This window comes from Antechinus flavipes, chromosome 2, assembly GCF_016432865.1.
Source record: "Antechinus flavipes isolate AdamAnt ecotype Samford, QLD, Australia chromosome 2, AdamAnt_v2, whole genome shotgun sequence".
Classification (NCBI taxonomy): Eukaryota; Metazoa; Chordata; class Mammalia; order Dasyuromorphia; family Dasyuridae; genus Antechinus; species Antechinus flavipes.
The window spans coordinates 673,612,753-673,632,588 of record NC_067399.1 but is presented as its reverse complement, the minus strand read 5'-3'; the positions used below and the strand labels follow the sequence as shown (position 1 = coordinate 673,632,588).

The 19,836-nt window shown below is 48.8% G+C and overlaps 1 protein-coding gene across 3 annotated transcripts in view; it reads left to right on the top strand.

Annotated features, from left to right (window-relative positions):
- SGMS1 (sphingomyelin synthase 1) overlaps positions 1–19,836 on the top strand; it is a 187,259-nt gene that overhangs the window by 166,385 nt on the left and 1,038 nt on the right. For all 3 annotated transcript variants that reach the window (XM_051982644.1, XM_051982642.1, XM_051982645.1), the window contains 3 exons: positions 4,158–4,275; positions 14,456–14,609; positions 18,510–18,676. In XM_051982644.1, coding sequence (XP_051838604.1) covers positions 4,158–4,275; positions 14,456–14,609; positions 18,510–18,676 — 439 coding nt within the window. The remainder of the gene's footprint in view (positions 1–4,157; positions 4,276–14,455; positions 14,610–18,509; positions 18,677–19,836) is intronic.

Sequence of the window (19,836 nt, the reverse complement as noted above, 5' to 3'; positions counted from 1 at the left end):
CCCTCGGCAAGTAAACAAGGGCCCTTGCCAGAGCCCGGGTGAGTGCGGGAAAGCGTGGTCCAGGTCGGCGGGCCGTGTCGCGCTGCCGCCGAGTGTCCCCTTCGTGGGGTCAGGGACTCTCCGACAATTCCCCTCGAAGGTTTATTTTACTTCTCTCTCCCCGGAGGCTCCTTCACTCCTGTGTCCCCTTCCTGAGGAAGAAAGGAAGGCTGCGAGGAGCTAAAGCAGCCATGGGGCTGGGGATTCTGGGCCTTCAGCAAGCTTCTCTGTACCTTCCTCTCTCTCTGGTGATTTTCTGCTCATTTTGTGTGGTAATAAGTCGGGGTGATCTCCCTTCTCTCAGACGGCAGGGTTGGACCAGCTGTCTAAAGCCTCTTCCAGCGGTTGTCCCAGTCAGTCAGTAAACACTTATTAAGCACCTACTGTGTACCAGGCACTGTGCTAAGTGCTTTACACTGTTGTGTTGTAGAAAATCCGCTTCTTGGAGAGGGAGTATGATGTAGTGGGAAGATTGGGGGTCAAGGCTGGCTTTGTGACCTCTGTGGCTTTGGGCCGAGTCTTGTATTTTTCTGGGTCTCGTTTTCCCCATTGGTAAAATGAAGGGGGTTGGACTGAAAGATTAGAATTCTGTTTTCCCATGGTTCTAACAGCTCCCATGGAACTGGATCAGAAGCAGACCTTTATGTGGCCGTGACAAGAAGGGAGGAGCTAGTGTAGACGTTGGGAAGATGGGAAATTGGGGGATTGAAATGTCCCCATTTTGAAGGACCCCGTGAGACTAGAGAAGGCACAAGGTTGTTGCTGTTCAAGCCCGACTCTTCGTGATCCCGAGTGGGGTTTTCTTGGCAAAGATACATTTCCCTCTCACTCATTTTGCAGATGAGGAAACTGAGGCAAACTTGCTATGGTCACAAAGCCAGTGTCTGATTTGAACTCATGACCCTAGATCTTGATTCCAAGCACAGTGGTCTGCACACTCTGATACCCTGTAGCTGCATAGGCATCGGAGCACCTGCATTTGAACCTTGTCTGTCTCTGGGGCTCAGTTTCCTCATCTGTAAAATGGAATTGGGGAGAGCACTGGTGATTGACAGGATTTTTGCCCCTCTTTCTAGCTTTCAGTCTGTGATCCTCTGATCTCTAAGGGCAAACTCTCCTTGAAGATTGGAGGCTGGTTTTCTGACGTTTCTTTTTGCATCTTCACCCCCTCAGCTTTTCTGGTACACAGTAGGCATCTAATATATGTTTGTCAGTCGATGAATCATTCCTTCTCTGAATCCCAAGTTCTCTTATTGAAGGGGTTTCCTAGAACCTTGTTCCAATGATAAAGAGAGGGAAGAAAGGAAGGAAGGATGGCTGGTGGACCAGCAGAGAGAGTCTGTAGGGAGACCCCTGGGGCTTTGCCCTTCCTTCCCTCAGGCTAATCCTCAGGAAACCGTGGCTGGCGCTGTCCATTCCTGCTCTTTTGCCAGTTCCCTGGGATGTGGCCGGCCGTGATGTCCGTGTCCTTGGAGGCAAATAAATCACGGGGAGCTCCAGAGAGTCAAATAACAATTCCATAAGATTTGGGGAGCTCCAGATAGTTGTCTTAGCTCATTGTCTTAACTCTTAACTCATTGTCTTAGCTCTTAACTCGTCTTAGCTCTTAACTCATTGTCTCTATAGGAACAACACATCACAGTAACAAATGACCTCAATGAATAAACATGGATAATAATAGCTGACATTTATGTAGCGATTTAAGGGTTGCAAAGTACTTTAGACATATTATCTCATTTGTCTCGAGCCCAGGGAGCGGGTGCTCTTTGAGGAACGGGCTAGGATGTCCGAGCGCTTGGTCTGGGGCGCACATGTGCTTTTGTGATTATTTTGTTCTAGACTAGACTAGATTCTAGAACCCTCATTTCCCAACGTGTGCCTTATTATTGGGCTAAAGTGAATCAGTGATTCTTCTGAAGGACTTAGTCTGCCAAGCATTATCCTATAGTTTGGGGATACAAATAGGAAAACGGGTCAGGCCCCGGAAGCTTTCACTCTGAGGAAGGGACACGTCGCCCGGAGGAGGGCCCAAGGCCGCTTGGTCAGCTGCTTCACAGCTGCAAGTACAGTCCCGGGCAGAGGGGAAGGTCCAGGGTTCTCCATGTTACGAGAACATATTGTGTTCTCCCTGCTTGTCCAAGCAGTGCTCACCCTGCACGGGAGTCAGATAACGCCCCGAGCCATCCGGGCCATCAGGGTCCTCAGGTGGCTGTTTCAGTGCCTACGTGACAAAGCCACCAGAGCCTTCCCCCCTGCTTCGGCAGGACGTGAATCAGTGGGACTGTTTGTGCAAAGATAGGTGGCTTTTGTTCTGAAGAGCTTTTGATCTGGCGAGGGCCATGCTCGCCATGTTCACCGGCACGCTTCACGTCTTCGATTTTAGCGGTTTTTGTTTGTTAACGCTTCACCTAACCTGAAAAGGATTATCTAAGAATCTCAGAGGGAGGGGATGGGACCTCTGAGGTCATCCAGTCCAGCCCCAAGACTCCCTTTGTTGGAAGGGTCATCCAACCTTTGAACAGAGTCCCCGAGGGAGATCCCAACCCCTCCTGAAACTTCCCGTTCCAATTTGGGATGGCTCCAATTTTAAGTCAGTTTTTCTGAAGTCGACCCTAAGTATAGCTCCTAGTTCTTTCTTCTGGGGCCAAGAAGAACAGATCTAATCCGCTTTTCCCAGGCAATTTTTGTTCATGGTTTCCCATAATTCCTTTTTAGTCGATAGAAATTAATTAAGTATCTACTGTGTGCTTAGTGCTGGTCGTCTGTCACTGAGACGGCCTTCTTTTTTTGTATGTTTATCCACCATGTTTGGAGTAGTACTCAACATATAACAGAAATCACACAAGGGATACTTTTTTCATTCAATCTTTGAGATGCTCCCCAACATTTTTAAATGCCTTGTCTTGCCACTGTGCCAAGGGAGCCATCTTTGTCTTCTCTCACATCCAAATGGAATTGCCAGTAGAATCCCACCCGGTTCTCTAGTATAAATGAACCGAGGCATTAGTCTTTGTTATCTGGAGAGAAACCTCAGAGTCTGCTGCCCCCAACTCATATCCTTGCGATATCAAATGAAAGCAGCTGTGACTGACTCAGGAAGGCTGTGGAAGCGAGTTTCAGGTGATGGGTTTCAGGCCATGGATAGATGGGAACATCCCTTGTAATCTGATCACAGATTCATGTGAAGGGAACAGAGGGTGGACTACTGAAGATGAGTATGAATGTCAACTGGTAGAGGGGGTTTGTAAATGGTGACTCTCCTGAGGAGGGATCCAGAGATTAAGTTCTGGGAAAGATTGACCAGAAAATGTAGTCTGTGAGAGGAAATGTCCTTGTTTTTTTTATCTTCAATCCATGCTTAGTTCATGTTAATGAGTGATGATCCAGCCCTGCATTTCATATCATTTAGAGATGAGATGAAAAATCAAAGGGCAATCAAGGCCTTTTTTTGGACAGAACACTAGATTGGAATCAAGAACACTCGAATTCATTTTGAAAACTCTTTGTATAAACTCTCTGTGCCTCAGTTTTCTTATCTGTAAAATGGGGATATTATACTAGCAAGTACCACACAGGCTCATTACCCCATGAGTAATGCTTTGCAAACCTGAAAGTTCTGAATTACCAGGAGGTATGAGGTTTGTACATATAAATGAATGCCTGATAGTTTGAGGAGGGAGAGATCAGGAAGAATTTCCTTTAAGAAGCGGCACCAGAATTTGCCTCCACAGAAATGAAGGGTCGCGAGAGGGCAGATTGAGGCTCAGAGAGGCAGGAAGAGACTGCCAGGTCGAGCAAATTCCCTAACACATAGCATGCAGGGAGGAGAGAGTATGTGAGAAGTCTAGAAGAGGAGCAAATTTTTTTTTCTTGCTTCCTTCCAAGAAGGGGTGGGCACCTCAGGAGAGCTGCCACAGCTTTCTCGTTTCTGACGTGCCTTTTAGCTCGTTGGGTCGCCACGGTCCGGGCTGTGAGAAGCTTCTGCATTCTGGACTCAACCTCGGGAGGGCCCCCTCAAGTCCTAAACTACCAAATACTCAGACAATGGAAAACTCCAAGTTGTTAATCCTGTGGAATGTGTTTGCTCAGAGTGAGATGTGTTTTTCCCTTTCCTCCAGGTCCATCATTAGCCGAAGATTTTTCTTCTTAGTTGGCACGCTGTACCTGTACCGGTGTATCACCATGTATGTAACCACCCTTCCAGTACCCAGCATGCATTTCAACTGTTCTCCGAAGGTAACCATCCATTCTTGCTGGGATTTGTACTTTGTGTTGGGCGCCTCTCCGATGACCCGGGGTCTTTTATAATTCTGTCCTGTTTCTCCATCATCATTCAGTGTTTATCTGAGGTATCCCCAAGTGCTGGATCTAATTTTTTTTTTTGGGGGGGGTAAGGCAATTGGGGTTAAGTGACTTATCTAGGATCACACAGCTAGCTAAATGTCTGAGGTCGGATTTGAACTCACGTCCTCTTGACTTAGTTTCAGTGCTCTGTCCACTGTGCTAACTACCTCCCTCCCCCCTTTTTTTAATGGACATTCTTATCAAGTTCTCTGCAGAGAATTCTCATTTGATGTACTGAAGAAGTCCTGTACCTTTCAGCCTTAACTTATCCCACTTTTATGGGCCCAGAAGTTGCATTTCTTAACAACCATTTGTTGTTGATGTTAAAAATCAATTGGAGATTTCAATGTGCTTTTTTCCTCTTACTTTCCCTTTTCTGCCTCTTTTCTTCTTTACCTTTTAAAATTTTTATTTATCTTTATTCTATTTTACACATCTTTATTTATTTATTTTATTTTGGGGGTTTGGTTGCAAAAATGGCCTTCCCCGCTTGGCGTTTCTGCCCAGGGGAAGCGTCTCCACGTCTGGAAGGTGTCAGGAGGAATGGGCTTGGGCTCGGTCAGCGCCACTCCCAGCCGTCACTGGCCATGAGCTTACCCGACTGGTTGTTCGGGAATCGGGACCGCTGGGTCTCTGGGCGGTATTTCAGGATTGCCGCCGTTCTGTGTCCTCACTTGAGAAAGGTGTAAGTTGGGTGATGGATGAAATAAGTGGGGGCATTGGGGGGCCCTGCCCAGGGAGCGTGGATTAACCATTAGTGCACCCGAAGCGGCGACACTTGTGGCCCTGAAGCCGTGAGGGGAGAGGGAGAGAGTGTTCGATTCAGAACACTCCCAGCCCTGTGTGATCTTGGACAGTAACACTAATAATAGCGTCGTAATAACGCAGAGGCTTTATAAACACTCTTGTTCGGGCCTCACAGTGATTCTCAGAGGTGGGTCCCGTTGTCGCCCCCATTTTACAGATGGAGGAGTGAGACAGAGAAATTAGTCATTTGCTTAGGATCACACAATTAGCGAGCATGAGGTAGATTTGAACTCAGATCTACTGACTGAGTGTAAAATGATGATAGAGCAGTGGACTCTGAGCGCGAAAGCTCTTCTGTTTCTTATTTTGCTTAGTGAAAGAGGAAACGAGCATTTATTAAGTGCTTACTGTCTTCCAGGCAATGGGGAGAATACTGACTTGGCAGCTAGGAGACCCAGGCCCTGCCATTTACCACAAGGAGGACCCAGGACCACCCTCCGTTTCCTCCTCTGTAGAGGGAGAGGGCTCAGCTAGATTATTTCTAAGTCTGTCCTTCTTTGGTCCCTTCTTTACAGAAGAGGAAACTGGGTGGTCCAGTGGGTAGAGCACCGGGCTTGGAGTCAGGAACTGAGTTCAAACCCAACCTCTGACACTTACAAGCTGTGTGTCCCTGGGCAAGTCAGTTCCTCTTTGCCTCAGTTTCCTTAACTGTAAATGGGGATAATAACAGTGGAGAGAATATTTGGGAAGAGCAGTGCTCAGAGCCTGGCGCATTGCTGGCAACATGGAGATCCCAGCTCCTGTTGTGATTGTGGTTCCTTATTTTGTGCTTCTTTGGTCCTGGGAGACTCGTGTGAACCATGGCTGCAAATCAGCAGAGCTTTGGATTAAAGGTGACCGATCTTCCTGGGGGAGAGGGGGCTGCGCACGTGTGTGGACGTGTATGTACACTGCACACATATGTGTTTGTGTGGGCATGTGCACACGTGTGGTTGGTGACGGCAGACGGGGGCCACCTGCTGCCTCACGTTGTATGGTTAGGGACTTCCCAGTGACGGGGGCTCCAACCCTTCCTTTTTTTGATGCACCAAGCGTTGTTCTCCCAGAGTTAAAGAAATGTCCCCCGAGCGTGTGCCGTGGCATTGGGAGAGTCGGGCTCGTTGTGCTCTCGTGTGATGGCCGTGCACGGCGCACCCAACGTGTGTCTGCTTGCAGATGTAACAGCATTAAAAACTCTCCGGTTTCTGCTGCTTAGCTTTGAGCTAAAGTGCTGCAGAGGGTCTGGAGAGCGCGAGTCCTCCCTCCTGGAGTTCTCCGAGTGCGAGCTCTGCTTGGTACAAGACCGCTTCCCCGGGTCCCCGAGGAGCTTCCAGCCCCAGAACGACTCGCGTTCCTCTCGTTCTGTGGCCCGCCTTGGCCTGGAGCTTCTGAGCCGTTCAGAGGGAGGCTTGCCACAGAGCCCCGGCAGAGAGGGAGGGCCCGCCACGGAGCCCCGGCAGAGAGGGAGGGCCCGCCACGGAGCCCCGGCAGAGAGGGAGGGCCCGCCACGGAGCCCCGGCAGAGAGGGAGGGCCCGCCACGGAGCCCCGGCAGAGAGGGAGGGCCCGCCACGGAGCCCCGGCAGAGAGGGAGGGCCCGCCACGGAGCCCCGGCAGAGAGGGAGGGCCCGCCACGGAGCCCCGGCAGAGAGGGAGGGCCCACCACATAGCCCCGGCGGGGAAGGAGGTCCCGCCCCGCAGAGAGGAGGGCCTGCCGCGGAGCCCCAGTGGGGAGCAGAGCCGTTCTGGCTGCTTCGGATTTTTAATTCTGTAGAAGACAAGACCCAGGGAGCGCGGCTTTGGAAGGATGAGCTAATCCCGCAGTGACTGGGCCTCCAAGTGGGATGTGTTACTCAGTGTATTCCGGTTCCTATGGTTACCGGAGCATCCAAATCCTTTATAGAGAGTAGGAGATTAGTTGCAGCAGGAAAATTTAGCCCAGCGCCGCGGCCATCTGTTGGAGCTCGTGTTTCCGGGACCTCGTTTCTCTTGAATTTCAGAGTGAGCCAGAGTTTCCGTGGCCCTGTAAGCCGTCCCCCGGGCAGAGGTCCCTGCAGTTTAGTTGGGCTTAGATGGAAGGCCGGCAGCAGCGGTTGGATGGCGGCCATTACGGGCGGCTGAGGGAGCATTCTGTTGTGCAGGGATAATGTCCACGGCCTGGCACAGAAGAGCCTGGAGACCTAGCACTGGGGCAATGGGAGACCCGGGTCCGAGCGGTGACCAAGTCACCGGGCACTCGTGGTGTCCCAGACCGCTGTCCCTGCCAGAGGTAACCGAGGGAGGATGTCGTGGCTGTGGCAGCCAAAGTCCCTTTTATCAGTGAGATCACATCTCGTTCAGAGACACGGAAGACGTTGTCCCGACACCGCCTCTGGCCTTCTCGCCCCGTGCCATCGGCCCGTCCGCCGGTAACTTAAAAGGAACGACCTCCTCCCCCTCTTTGTTTTTGTGACCCTAGCACCCAGTTCTGTGCTTGGCTCATTGAAGGTGCTTAATAGACACACATCGGACTGAAAAATAACGTCCTTCCTCTGAGAGGCAGCGTGGCGAAGGGGGAAGAGCTGGAGACCTCGCTGGAAACCCACCCCGGGCCAGCTCCAGCCTGATCTGCTGTGGCCCCTGGGCCCGGATGGCTCTGGAGGGGGAGGTGAGGCAGGGGCCCTTGCCCAGCCCGCTAACCCGCCACGGCCTCCCCTCCCCGTGGTCCTTGTCCAGAAGAAGGACAGACAGCAACGCAATTCTCACCTATTGTGAGACACCCACTAATCTGAGCCACAGCAGGGGAATCATCGGTTCGATTTGGGATCAATGGAAAGCGCTCACTAAGCGCCTCCTCCTCGCTCCTTCTCTGCCAGAGAAGGAGGGAGCACGAAGCCCCCTGCCTCCCCCCCCCCCATCCCTGAGAGATCCCTGTTGTAGCTGGAGAATGCATCGGCCCACGCGGGTCCCGGGCGTCGCGGAGGCCCTCGAACAAACCATTTTCTCTTTGTTGAAAGAGTTGGGGAGGAGGTCCTGCTGCTCCCCCGGGCTGGGGGTGGGGTCCCGCTGCTTCCCAAGGGGCCTCCTCCTTTGGATTATTCTCATTAGAATGTTCCTCCTCACACATGCCCGAAGACCACCAGGGAACCCTCCCCCGCTCTTTGAGCCTCTTCATGTCCGGCGTGAAGCCCGTGCCCTTTCTGCTTGACTGCCCGTCCTTGAGTGGTCTCCAGCTCATGAGTGACCTTCGTGCCCGGGGCAGGGGTCAGCGGGATTCACCCACTTTGTGTCAGGCCTTTGTTCTCCTGGAGCTTGTTGCCCACTCGGGCAGACACGACGTGGCAGTGACTGGAGAGCCACCCAGGAGGGAGGGAAGGACCTTCCTGACTGGGCTTTGCTGTCATTGTTTTGGAGCCACGGGGAGGTTCTGGGGGGAAGAGAGAGCCGGGGGCGCCGGACGGGGGCTTGTCCACAGAAGGAGGGGAAGATGGCCTGAGAGAGAGGGTGGAAGGGGAGATGAGGAAGAAGGGGAGGGAGAGTGGCGATGGTGGTGGGGGCGTGACTATGGTGTTTGGGGGAGTGACCATGGTGGTTGGGGGCGTGACGATGGTGTTTGGGGGAGTGGCCATGGTGGTTGGGGGCGTGGCTATGGTGGTGGGGGCGTGGCTATGGTGGGGGGGGCGTGGCCGTGGTGGTTGGGGGCGTGGCGATGTTGTTTGGGGGAGTGGCCGTGGTGGTTGGGGGCGTGACGATGGTGTTTGGGGGAGTGGCCATGGTGGTTGGGGGCGTGGCAGTGGGCCGCATGGAGCAGTCCATCTCCCCCATAAGGGGGAATCAGGTTGAGGGTGGGTGGTGCAAGTGGAAGCACAGCCAAGCTTCAGGGATTGCCGGGAGATGGAGGAGGCAAAAATTAAAAAGGTTTCAGAGGAAATCCAGCGTGTCGGGTATGAACCGGGCATTCCACAGGGCCAGTGCAAAGTGGGGGGGGGCTTTAGAGTGAATTTGGGGGATGGGTAGGGATGAGGGAGGGGTCACGGGAGCTGGAAAACAGGGTTGGAGCAATGGCCACGCTGGGTTATCGCCGGAGGGGTGGGTATGATAGGGATAGATGTTCGCTAATCCTTGAGGAATGAGATCAGACGGATTATCACTGACCTGGGGGTGCTTTCTTGGGTGAAGTTGTCCCAGCTCTGCAGGTCTGGAATGCTGGGGGGATGGGACACAGTAAAGGGGCTCCCTAGGCTGGGACAGATCTTATGGAGTTGTATGTGGGTGCAACTGGCGTCTGCCAGCCATGCACCGGAGCACTCCCAGAAGCCTTTGCGTCTGCCAGCCGTGCGCCGGAGCACTCCCAGAAGCCTTTGCGTCTGCCAGCCATGCGCCGGAGCACTCCCAGAAGCCTTTGCGTCTGCCAGCCGTGCATCGGAGCACTCCCAGAAGCCTTTGCCTCTGCCAGCTGTGCATCGAGCACTCCCAGAAGCCTTTGCGTCTGCCAGCCGTGCACCAGAGCACTCCCAGAAGCCTTTGCCTCTGCCAGCCATGCATCGAGCACTCCCAGAAGCCTTTGCGTCTGCCAGCCGTGCATCGGAGCACTCCCAGAAGCCTTTGCGTCTACCAGCCGTGCATCGGAGCACTCCCAGAAGCCTTTGCGTCTGCCAGCCGTGCATCGAGCACTCCCAGAAGCCTTTGCCTCTGCCAGCCGTGCATCGAGCACTCCCAGAAGCCTTTGCGTCTGCCAGCCATGCATCGAGCACTCCCAGAAGCCTTTGCGTCTGCCAGCCGTGCACCAGAGCACTCCCAGAAGCCTTTGCCTCTGCCAGCCATGCATCGAGCACTCCCAGAAGCCTTTGCCTCTGCCAGCCATGCATCGAGCACTCCCAGAAGCCTTTGCGTCTGCCAGCCATGCATCGAGCACTCCCAGAAGCCTTTGCGTCTGCCAGCTGTGCATCGGAGCACTCCCAGAAGCCTTTGCGTCTGCCAGCCGTGCACCGGAGCACTCCCAGAAGCCTTTGCGTCTGCCAGCCGTGCATCGGAGCACTCCCAGAAGCCTTTGCGTCTGCCAGCCGTGCATCGGAGCACTCCCAGAAGCCTTTGCGTCTGCCAGCCGTGCATCGAGCACTCCCAGAAGCCTTTGCCTCTGCCAGCCGTGCATCGGAGCACTCCCAGAAGCCTTTGCGTCTGCCAGCCATGCATCGGAGCACTCCCAGAAGCCTTTGCGTCTGCCAGCCGTGCACCAGAGCACTCCCAGAAGCCTTTGCGTCTGCCAGCCATGCATCGAGCACTCCCAGAAGCCTTTGCCTCTGCCAGCCATGCATCGAGCACTCCCAGAAGCCTTTGCGTCTGCCAGCCATGCATCGAGCACTCCCAGAAGCCTTTGCGTCTGCCAGCTGTGCATCGAGCACTCCCAGAAGCCTTTGCGTCTGTCAGCCATGCACCGGAGCACTCCCAGAAGCCTTTGCGTCTGCCAGCCGTGCGCCGGAGCACTCCCAGAAGCCTTTGCGTCTGCCAGCCATGCGCCGGAGCACTCCCAGAAGCCTTTGCGTCTGCCAGCCGTGCATCGGAGCACTCCCAGAAGCCTTTGCCTCTGCCAGCCGTGCATCGAGCACTCCCAGAAGCCTTTGTGCCTCCCATTCCCCGCCCCAGTATTACTTCAAAGGGACATTTTTCTCTTCCTCATTAATTCTGAAGGAACTTGTCATCTGTTTGTAGAGTTATCCCCCAACAGTTGGCTTTGCATCTCCAAAGAACAGCCGAGTTTGGCTCCTTTTGGCTCTTGTTGCTGGGGGTCGGACACGTTGGCCAGCTACAGGGCCTTTGGCCGGTCCCGCCGCACCCGGACGCTTGATTCGGTAACTCGGCTCAGCGCCTTTCTCGGAGTCGGCGTGTCGGCCTCCACTCCCCTTCATGCTTGCTGCAGATCTGATCTGCCATCTTCTCCCTTGTGCCTCCCTCCCGCCCTCACCTTCTGGGGCTCCCCATGACCTGTGACATCACTCTGTGAATCTCTCTTCGGTCCGGACCTTCCTTCCCCCAGGATTCCACCTGACTCTCCCCCTCTCCACCCTCGGGGTTCCAGTGGCTCCCTGGCCATTCCTTCATTGCGAATCTGCCAATGAGTTTTGTTTTCTAAAGAGTTTATGTAGGGCACTAGTTTTATGTATTTTTAAAAGACTCTTGACATCCTGCAAATAAGATCAATCATAGCTAACATTTATGTAGCACTCAGCATGGCTCTGGTGCTGGAGTGCTTTACAGAGAGGGGCTCACAGTTGGTGCTGTTATTACCCCCACTTTACAGACGAGGAAACTGAGGCAAACAGAGGCTTTATAACAATAATGGCTGCTTGCCAGGGCCTCCTACTGGCACTCTCCCTCTCCAGGTGAACTAGAGTTCATTTCACACAAATTCCTTCCGCGCCATCCCTTACAATGTAGCTCCTTTAGGGCAAGAACTTTTTGTTTTTTATTTTGTATCCCCTTTGCTTCACACAGTGCTTAGCATATATTAAGTGCCTAATAAAGGATGGTTGAAAGTGCTTGATAAATGCTGCTTGACTGTGATTTTAAAGGGTTCCTAGAACTGTCATTCAAGAGCTGGAAAAGACTTTTGTTCTAATTCCGCTCCCTGATTTTACAGATAAAGAAACAGGCTCCCAGAGGTCACAAGATAAGGATCTGGAAGAGGTCTCAGAGTCATTCTAGTCCAACCCTTACAATTGAGGAGCCAGAGCTCAGGGAGATTCATTTACTTTCTGAAAGTGGTGCTGATAGAAAGTGTCAGAGGCAGGATTTGAATCCAGAACCTTGATGATTTTAGAGCAGTCACTTTCCTTTCATGGACCTTGATTTCCTCACCTGTCAAATAAGAGACTTAGAATATGAGCCTGTGACCTCTGCCGTCCCTTCTAGCCCAGAATCTCATGATCTCAGTTTTCTTTTCCCAAAGTGGCAGAAAAAATACACACTGGCCTTCTGGGTGACGCAACTGGGTAAACATTGACTGGAAGGACTTAGATAAAGTACTCGAGAAGGTTATGCAACCTTTGAAAGGACAAGTTTTGTTCTGCCTCCGGAGGACGGAAAGCCTTTGACAGCCACTGTGTGTAAGAAGAAATGATTCGGTGAATGGAGTCCATGAAGTACCTACTATGTGCAGACTGCCACGCTTGGATGATTATGAGACGGTGCCTGATCCTGGAGGAACCGGACTGGCAGGGCTGGGTATTAGGGTGCAGTGGAACATCTACAAAAATAGAGTTGGTTTAAGTCTTAAAGGGAACTGTATGGGTAATGTGAACATCCAGGGCAAAGGCATGGAGGCAGGAGATGGCATGTTGTATGTGAGAAGCAGCTTCAGCCAAGGATCTCATTGGGTGCAGCGAGGGCATTGGACTCGTGGGCTCTTGCAGCTCTGGCTTTATCAGTCCTGTCATGTGACCGAAGCATAGGATTTTCTCCCAGTGTTTGTTGCTTGAAATTTTTTTTTTTTATTTTGCTGACATCTTTGCCCCATGTGACTTTTATTTCCCAATATCTCTCTCCCTCTCACTATTCTTACTTAAGCCCTCCTTTGTGAGAAAGAATCACAAAAAAAGTGGGACGGAAAAAGTGGTTCCCGGAAAAAGCAACCGAACCCTGCAGTGTAACGTGCAAATATTAACAAGGGAGAAGGCTGAAGGAGGGTGGTTCTGATCATGGAGATGTGAGCAGATACATCTGTGTAACAGAAAAATGGGGTTGGGCTGAAAAGGTAGTCCCCGAATCCCTGCTGCTTTTTGAGTCTCGGCTCAAGTGCCATCTTCTCCTACCAACTCCTACTACCTTTCTCCCCCAAATGACCTCATCTTTATTTTGTATATTCTCCTTGTCCAGGCTGATTTGGGTAATGGCAGCCCATTTATCTTTATTTTGTATATTTTCCTTGTGCATGTTTGTTTAATGGAAGTGAGCATCTATTATGTACCTACTGCATATCGGGCACCGGACTAAGTGCTGGAGCACAAAGACAAGGTGATTTTGAGGAAGGAGATGCTAAAAAATGAGGGTATCAGCAGGTTATTCTCGAAGCGAGCTTAGAAGGGAAAGAGCGATGGAAGTGAGAAGATCATTTCCAACGTGGGAGATGGGCGATACAAAGGCCCAGAGGTGGGAGCTGAAATAGTGTGAGCAAAGAGACAGCTGATAAAACCTAGAGTTTGTTCATCGATCACACGGGCTGGAGCGTAGAGGTCACCATGAGGAAAAGCAATAAGACAAGGCTGGAGAGGTATTACAGAGGCTCACGATCTGAGGAGGTTTGCAGTCTGATCTACAGCGGAGCAGGATTCCTTTGCACGGCCTCCCTGACAGATGTTCTCAACATCTAGTGGCGACTAAAGTTCTTCTGGACATGGAGGTGAAATGGGCTTCTTCGTGACTTCTGCCTGCTGTCCCTGATCTTGGCCTTCTGGGGCCTAAAAGAATAATCAGTTCTTGGACAGCAGCTTTTCAGATTCTTGAAGACAGTTCCCTTTGCCCCTTGAGTCTTGTCTTCTCTAGGCTAAATCTCCCTCAAGTAAATATAAGGTGATTTTGCATGCAGCTCCTTCACCAAACCTTCTTTGGGTGGGAGCTCAAACCTTCACCACCAATCAGTCAACAAATGTTCCTTAAGTGCACATACTCTGGTAATACTGAGGATACAAAGCCAGGGAATGAGGGACTGCTTTGAGAGTGGTACACGGTACTTTGGGTCAAGTAGCATCACAAAGCAGCCATCTGAATTTCAAGAGATACTTTGACTTTATTCAGTAGGCATTAGAGAGCACCCAAGACTTCTAAGCATGGAAATGTGAGCCGATAGAGCTTTGTGTAACAGAAAAATGGGGTAGGGGTGAAAAGGAAGAGTCTCCGAGTCCCTGCTTCTTTTTGAGTCTCAGATCAAGTGCCATCTTCTACCAACTCCTTCTACCTTTCTTCCCCAAATTACCTCATCTTTATTTTGTATATTCTCCTTATACATGCTGATTTGTGTAATGGAAGCCCACATGGATTTATTTTGTACGTGCTGATTTGTGTGCTTGTTTTCTCCTTCCTATAAGGGAAACTCATTGAGAGAAGGGACTATCTCATTTTTGCCTTTTAAACCTCCAATGTCTGGCATATAGTTGGCCTTTAATTAATGCTTGTTGATTGATGACTATATATCGGAGTCTATGTAGCACCCTGTGTTTTCCCTCTAGTAACTGTATTATTTCTTTTTTGAGTGGAAGAAAATGAATGTAGACGGACTAACACGAACCAATGCTCCTTGTTTCTCTTTTCCTGCAGCTTTTTGGAGACTGGGAAGCTCATCTACGGAGGATCATGAAGATGCTAGCTGGGGGCGGCCTGTCCATCACAGGCTCCCACAATATGTGTGGAGACTATCTCTACAGTGGGCATACAGTCATGTTAACCTTGACTTACTTATTTATCAAAGAGTGTAAGTCCACAGCTACTTTTCTTTCCGTTTGGGGCCTTTTGGAGGGTGTCCCTGGGAAATATTCCCGAGAGCTTGGGGAAGATCTAGCGCCCATGCTGTGTGGTGATTGCCCCATGCTCATTTTCCCGTTGAAGATTTGTTTTCCCGAGTGCCCACCTCTCTGTAACATGGGATGGGGTTGAGGAATAGATGGGGTAAGCTGACAACAAAACTAAATTTTTTTATGGAAGCTTTTTATTTTCAAAACATGCGCAAGGAGAGTATTTCAGCACTGACCCTTGCAAAATCTCGTGTTCCAATTCCCCTCCATCCCTTCCCCTAGATGGCAAGTAATCCAGTATATGTTTAACATGGTAAAAATAAATAAAACTATTCCTGGGGGCTACTGCCATGGGAGATGTAGAGAGAGAGCTTCCAGCCCAACATCAGCTCCCTTTGTTGTTGAAAAGGAGGAAGAGGAGAGCCACAGGGAGAGGGCAGCCTGGAGGGTGGGGAAGGAATGGCCCTGATTGTCCTTCACTCAGGATTAGGCTTTGCTCTTGGGGGCTGTACCGGCCGGAACCTGATTCCAGCTGCACCGACAACACTCTCGATTTGCCCAGTGCTTGTTGTAGAGCTGGAAGACAGGCTGTATCCTCAAGATGCATAGTCTCTGGGAGATGAATTATCTTTCATCCAGCACAGCAAAGGCTAATTGTGAGTGGAGCGTGAAGATGATCAGGGACAGTGTTAGGCTGGGCTGCTTTAGACCCCTTGGGCACTGAAATCAGCCTGATGGCCTAGAGCCTGGAGAACATGGAAGAATTCGTGGGTGATGAGCATGTAAATATGTTTTAGGCCTTTAAATGCCAAAGAGAGCAGTTCCTATTGTATCCTAGAGCCATTAGGGGCACACAAAGCTTTTCCCTTTTTTATTTATTTATGTTTGTTTACTTGTTTGTTTATTTAGTAGTTTTTCCCAGTTGTATTCAAAACAATTTTTTTTTAACATTTGTTTTTAAGATTTTTGAGTTCTGGGTGCTCTGCCTTATCCCCACCTACAATTTAGAAGCCTCATATGAAGTTATGCAAAACATTTCCATAAAAATCAAGTTGGCACACAAAGCTTCTCCCTTTTTATTTATTTATTTGTTTGTTTACTCATTTGTTTATGTATTTGCTTATTCGTTTAATTAGTAATTTTCTTCAGTTACATTCAAAACAATTTTTTTAAACATTTGTTTTTAAGATTTTTGAGTTCTGGATTCTCTGCCTTCTCCCACCCCCAATTAAGAAACCACATGTGAAGTATACAAAACATTTCCCTAAAAGTGAAATTGGCACACAAAGCTTCTCCCTTTTTATTTATTTATTTGCTTGTTTACTCATTTGTTTATTTATTTGCTTATTCGTTTAATTAGTAGTTTTCTCCAGTTACATTCAAAACAATTTTTTTTAAACATTTGTTTTTAAGATTTTTGAGTTCTGGGTTCTCTGCCTTCTCCCCACCCCCAATTAAGAAACCACATGTGAAGTTACACAAAACATTTCCCTAAAAGTGGAGTTGGCACACAAAGCTTCTCCCTTTTTATTTATTTATTTGTTTGTTTGCTCATTTGTTTATTTATTTGCTTATTCGTTTAATTAGTAGTTTTCTCCAGTTACATTCAAAACAATTTTTTAAACATTTGTTTTTAAGATTTTTGAGTTCTAGGTTCTCTGCCTTCTCCCCATCCCCAATTAAAAAACCCGCATGTGAAGTTATATAAAACATTTCCATAAAAGTCAAGTCTGCACACAAAGCCAATTTGTGAAGTGGTCCAACGTGCTTTAGGAGTGTTGATTTATCAAACTTGTGAATTAAAGAAGGAACAGGAGGCTCAATTCAGAGACAAGTTTGGGGACTTTTGCAATAACCTAGGTATTTTCTCATCTGTAAAATGGCAGCACTCGCACAGTGCTTTGCACATAATATTCATACTTCCTTGAATTATTGGAATGTAGATTTAGATCTGGAAGAGACCCACAAGTCATCAGATCTTTGACCCCTTCATGATGCAAGTGGAGGATGCAGGCTGCAGGGCCTGAATGGGAGCTGCTGTTGCCCAAAGGAGAGAAAAGGAAAAATGCAGGAGAGTTGAGATTGACCTGAGGGTTGATGGGCTGTGGGGATAGCAGGACAAGGAGAGTCAGGATATTTCCCAAGGTGCCGACCTGGGCTCTGGAGGGCCAGGGTTGACCTCCACACATAAGGAAAGTTGGAGGACAAGAGAGAAGACACTTGATGAGTCTCTCTCTCTGCACCCTTTGGTGACAGAGCAGATGAGAGATATTTGCTCCGTGTCACCTTTTGCATCAGATCCTGTGTCCAGAGCAATGACTGTCGATGTCTGTGTACAGAACGTTGCCTCCAAAGTGTAGTTAGAGGTGATCCAATTACTAATTAAATGCTTATGGTGGAGGCTAAAAGGAGTCACGACAGCAACAATCCTCGTTTGATCAAACCCGGACAATTATTTAAAGACTGATTATAGTGTCTAATCTGAATATGCAGCATGGAAAAATGAGAGACTAGGTTTGAATCTCTGGTAAGGGCAATGTTCCCTTTTCTTCTCTGAATTTCCTCAAATCTATGACATATCAATCAACATTTATTAAGCCCCTACCATATGTCAGGCACTTTAAGTACTACGAGGATGAAACACTTTGTAATATTGTAATACCAGGGCTAGAAGGGACCTTTAAATAAAGGCCATCAAATCCACCACATCCCCCCATTTTGTCAAAGAGGAAACTAATAAACAGGAAATCCTGCAGGGCAGAATTCTGAGGTTTGCAGTCCTTGCATTCCACATCCAGAGATCTTTTCTAATGTTCTCTACCACAAAGAGTTCCAGAGAGCAGAGTGGAAAAAGAGCGTAAAGCTGGGCAAGTTACATAAAGTTCATGGGTCCAAAGCAGTTGTCGAGGGAGGAGAAGCACGGTCTTCAGTGTGAGTCACAGGACTCGAGTTCACATCCTAAGGCTGGTTCTGGGACCTTGGGCATGATCCCACCCTTTTTAGATCTTCATCAGCCAGACAAGGTAGTTTTGCCCAATGCTTTCTAAGGGTCCTTTTGGCTATGATAATAATAATATATGAACAACAACAGCGTGAGAATGTTGGTGTTATTGACTAGCATGTTTATAGCACTTGAAAATGAATTCTGGAACTTGACTCCTTAAATCTTCCCCACAAGCCTTTGAGGTTGATGCTGTTATATCCTCTTTTTAGAAGGGAGGAAGTTAAATGCCGTGCCCGTGATCACCCAGTGTCGGAGACAGATTGCCGACTGAGGCCTTCCTAATCCTATCCAGCTTCTTGCTGCACCGCCCTGGAGCCTGAATACCTACTATGTCATGTCTGGGCTTCTTTAGGAATAGTGAAACGAAGGCATAATTTGTTCATCCAATTTGATGGGCCCCCCAGAATGTATCTGCTGACTCCTTAGCTGTCTCTGAAGTCCAGGGCTAAATCATAGGCGAGTTGCCCCCTGCATCAACGAAAAGTTTCTATCCGCTCACTCCCTGATGTTGATAAAATGAGATCCTTTACATTTTCACTTCTTCCTTCATAATGTTACTCTAAAGAAGATGCTTTGTAAGTTCTAAAGTATTAGAGACAGGTATTTCTTTTGTTTTTTAAAAAGCGTGATTGACTTTGGTGTCTCAGTGGTGGATGGGCTTTAGATGGAATGACCTCCCTTCCAGCTATAAATCTGTAGTCCTAAGGTCCCAGTGAACCAGTTCCTTTTGTTCTGAGCTGACTCAGAAGGAAGGGTTGGCCATTGAGTTTGAGTTCCGGGGTTACAGTTGGGAACAGGCGCGGCTGTCATGATGTGGTGGGAGCGTGTGACCATGGAGGCTTTTTGTCCTTTCCAGATTCCCCTCGGCGACTCTGGTGGTACCATTGGCTCTGCTGGATTCTTAGCTTCTCCGGGGTCTTCTGTATTCTCTTGGCTCATGAACACTACACTGTGGATGTCGTGGTGGCTTACTACATCACTACCAGACTTTTCTGGTGGTATCATACAATGGCTAATCAGCAAGTAAGTCATAATTCACCTGGGGTTTAATTTTAGATTCTTCTGCTCTTGCTTTAGTGACTCTTGGGGTTCTTAAGGCCAGGAACAAATTTCCTTCACAAGAGAATCGCAAAGAAATAGGCAACATATAGCACGGTCGAAAGGTCTCAGATTTAAGAGATTTGAATTCAAGACCCAGCTTAGCTCATTATTAGCTATCTGGCCCCCAATCTTCTCCAGTGGCATAGTGGAAAGAGTGTCGGCGTTAGAGACAGATGACTTAGTTTCCTATTTCCTCTCTGGCACTAGCTGGGTCTTTGGGTAAGCCTTTCTGTTCCTATGATGGCTTTTTCCATGTTTGTTAAATAAGAGAAGTGGAGTAAATGACGTTATTTGGTGGTGGATTACTTCTAGCTTAGAAGCTAGACTTCTGTGAACTATGATATGAGGAAAGTGGAGCTAGACATCCTCTCCTGGCTCTGATGAGTCACTCGTGGTTGTTTGTCTGGGGTAGGATACCTTGTCTCAAGGTAGGGATCACCCAAAAGCTCATTGTATTTTGGTTTGTTTGTTTTTCCTGGGGGATCTCTAGAAATGTGGCCTGATATAAGAAATCACTTCCTTTCCAAAAGTCACATCTTATGCCCCCTTGTCTATGAAAATGGATGTTTAAAATTTTATTTACTATTTTTCCCCAGTTACATTGAAAACAAACTTTTAAAAAATATATGTTTTTAAAACTTTTGAGTTCTAGGTTCTCTCCCTTATTCCCACCCACGATTAAGTAACCAATATGAAGATATGCAAAACATTTCCATAAAAGTCAAGTTGTGAAGGAAAATAGATCCTTCACTCTAAGGAAAATGAAAACCATCAAGAAAAATTAAGTTACAAAGAAAGAGAGAGAAGAATAGAAAGTGAAAATGGATTTTTGAGATTATTTCCTTAACTGATATTCTCTTTAGAGCCTTTTTCAGCTTTGAGAAAAAGCATTATTACTTAGAGGGTGTGACATTTCTATCCAATCACTGGAAGAATTAATGGAACTTCCTTTGGGTTCTTGGGTTGCTGATTGATTGTCATAGATCGGTTCTGGGCATACGGCTTTCTGGGATAGAGTCTTGTAGCTAAGATCCGGGCAGGTGAAACTATAGTTGGCTAGATTGCCTTTCTAGATCTGATCC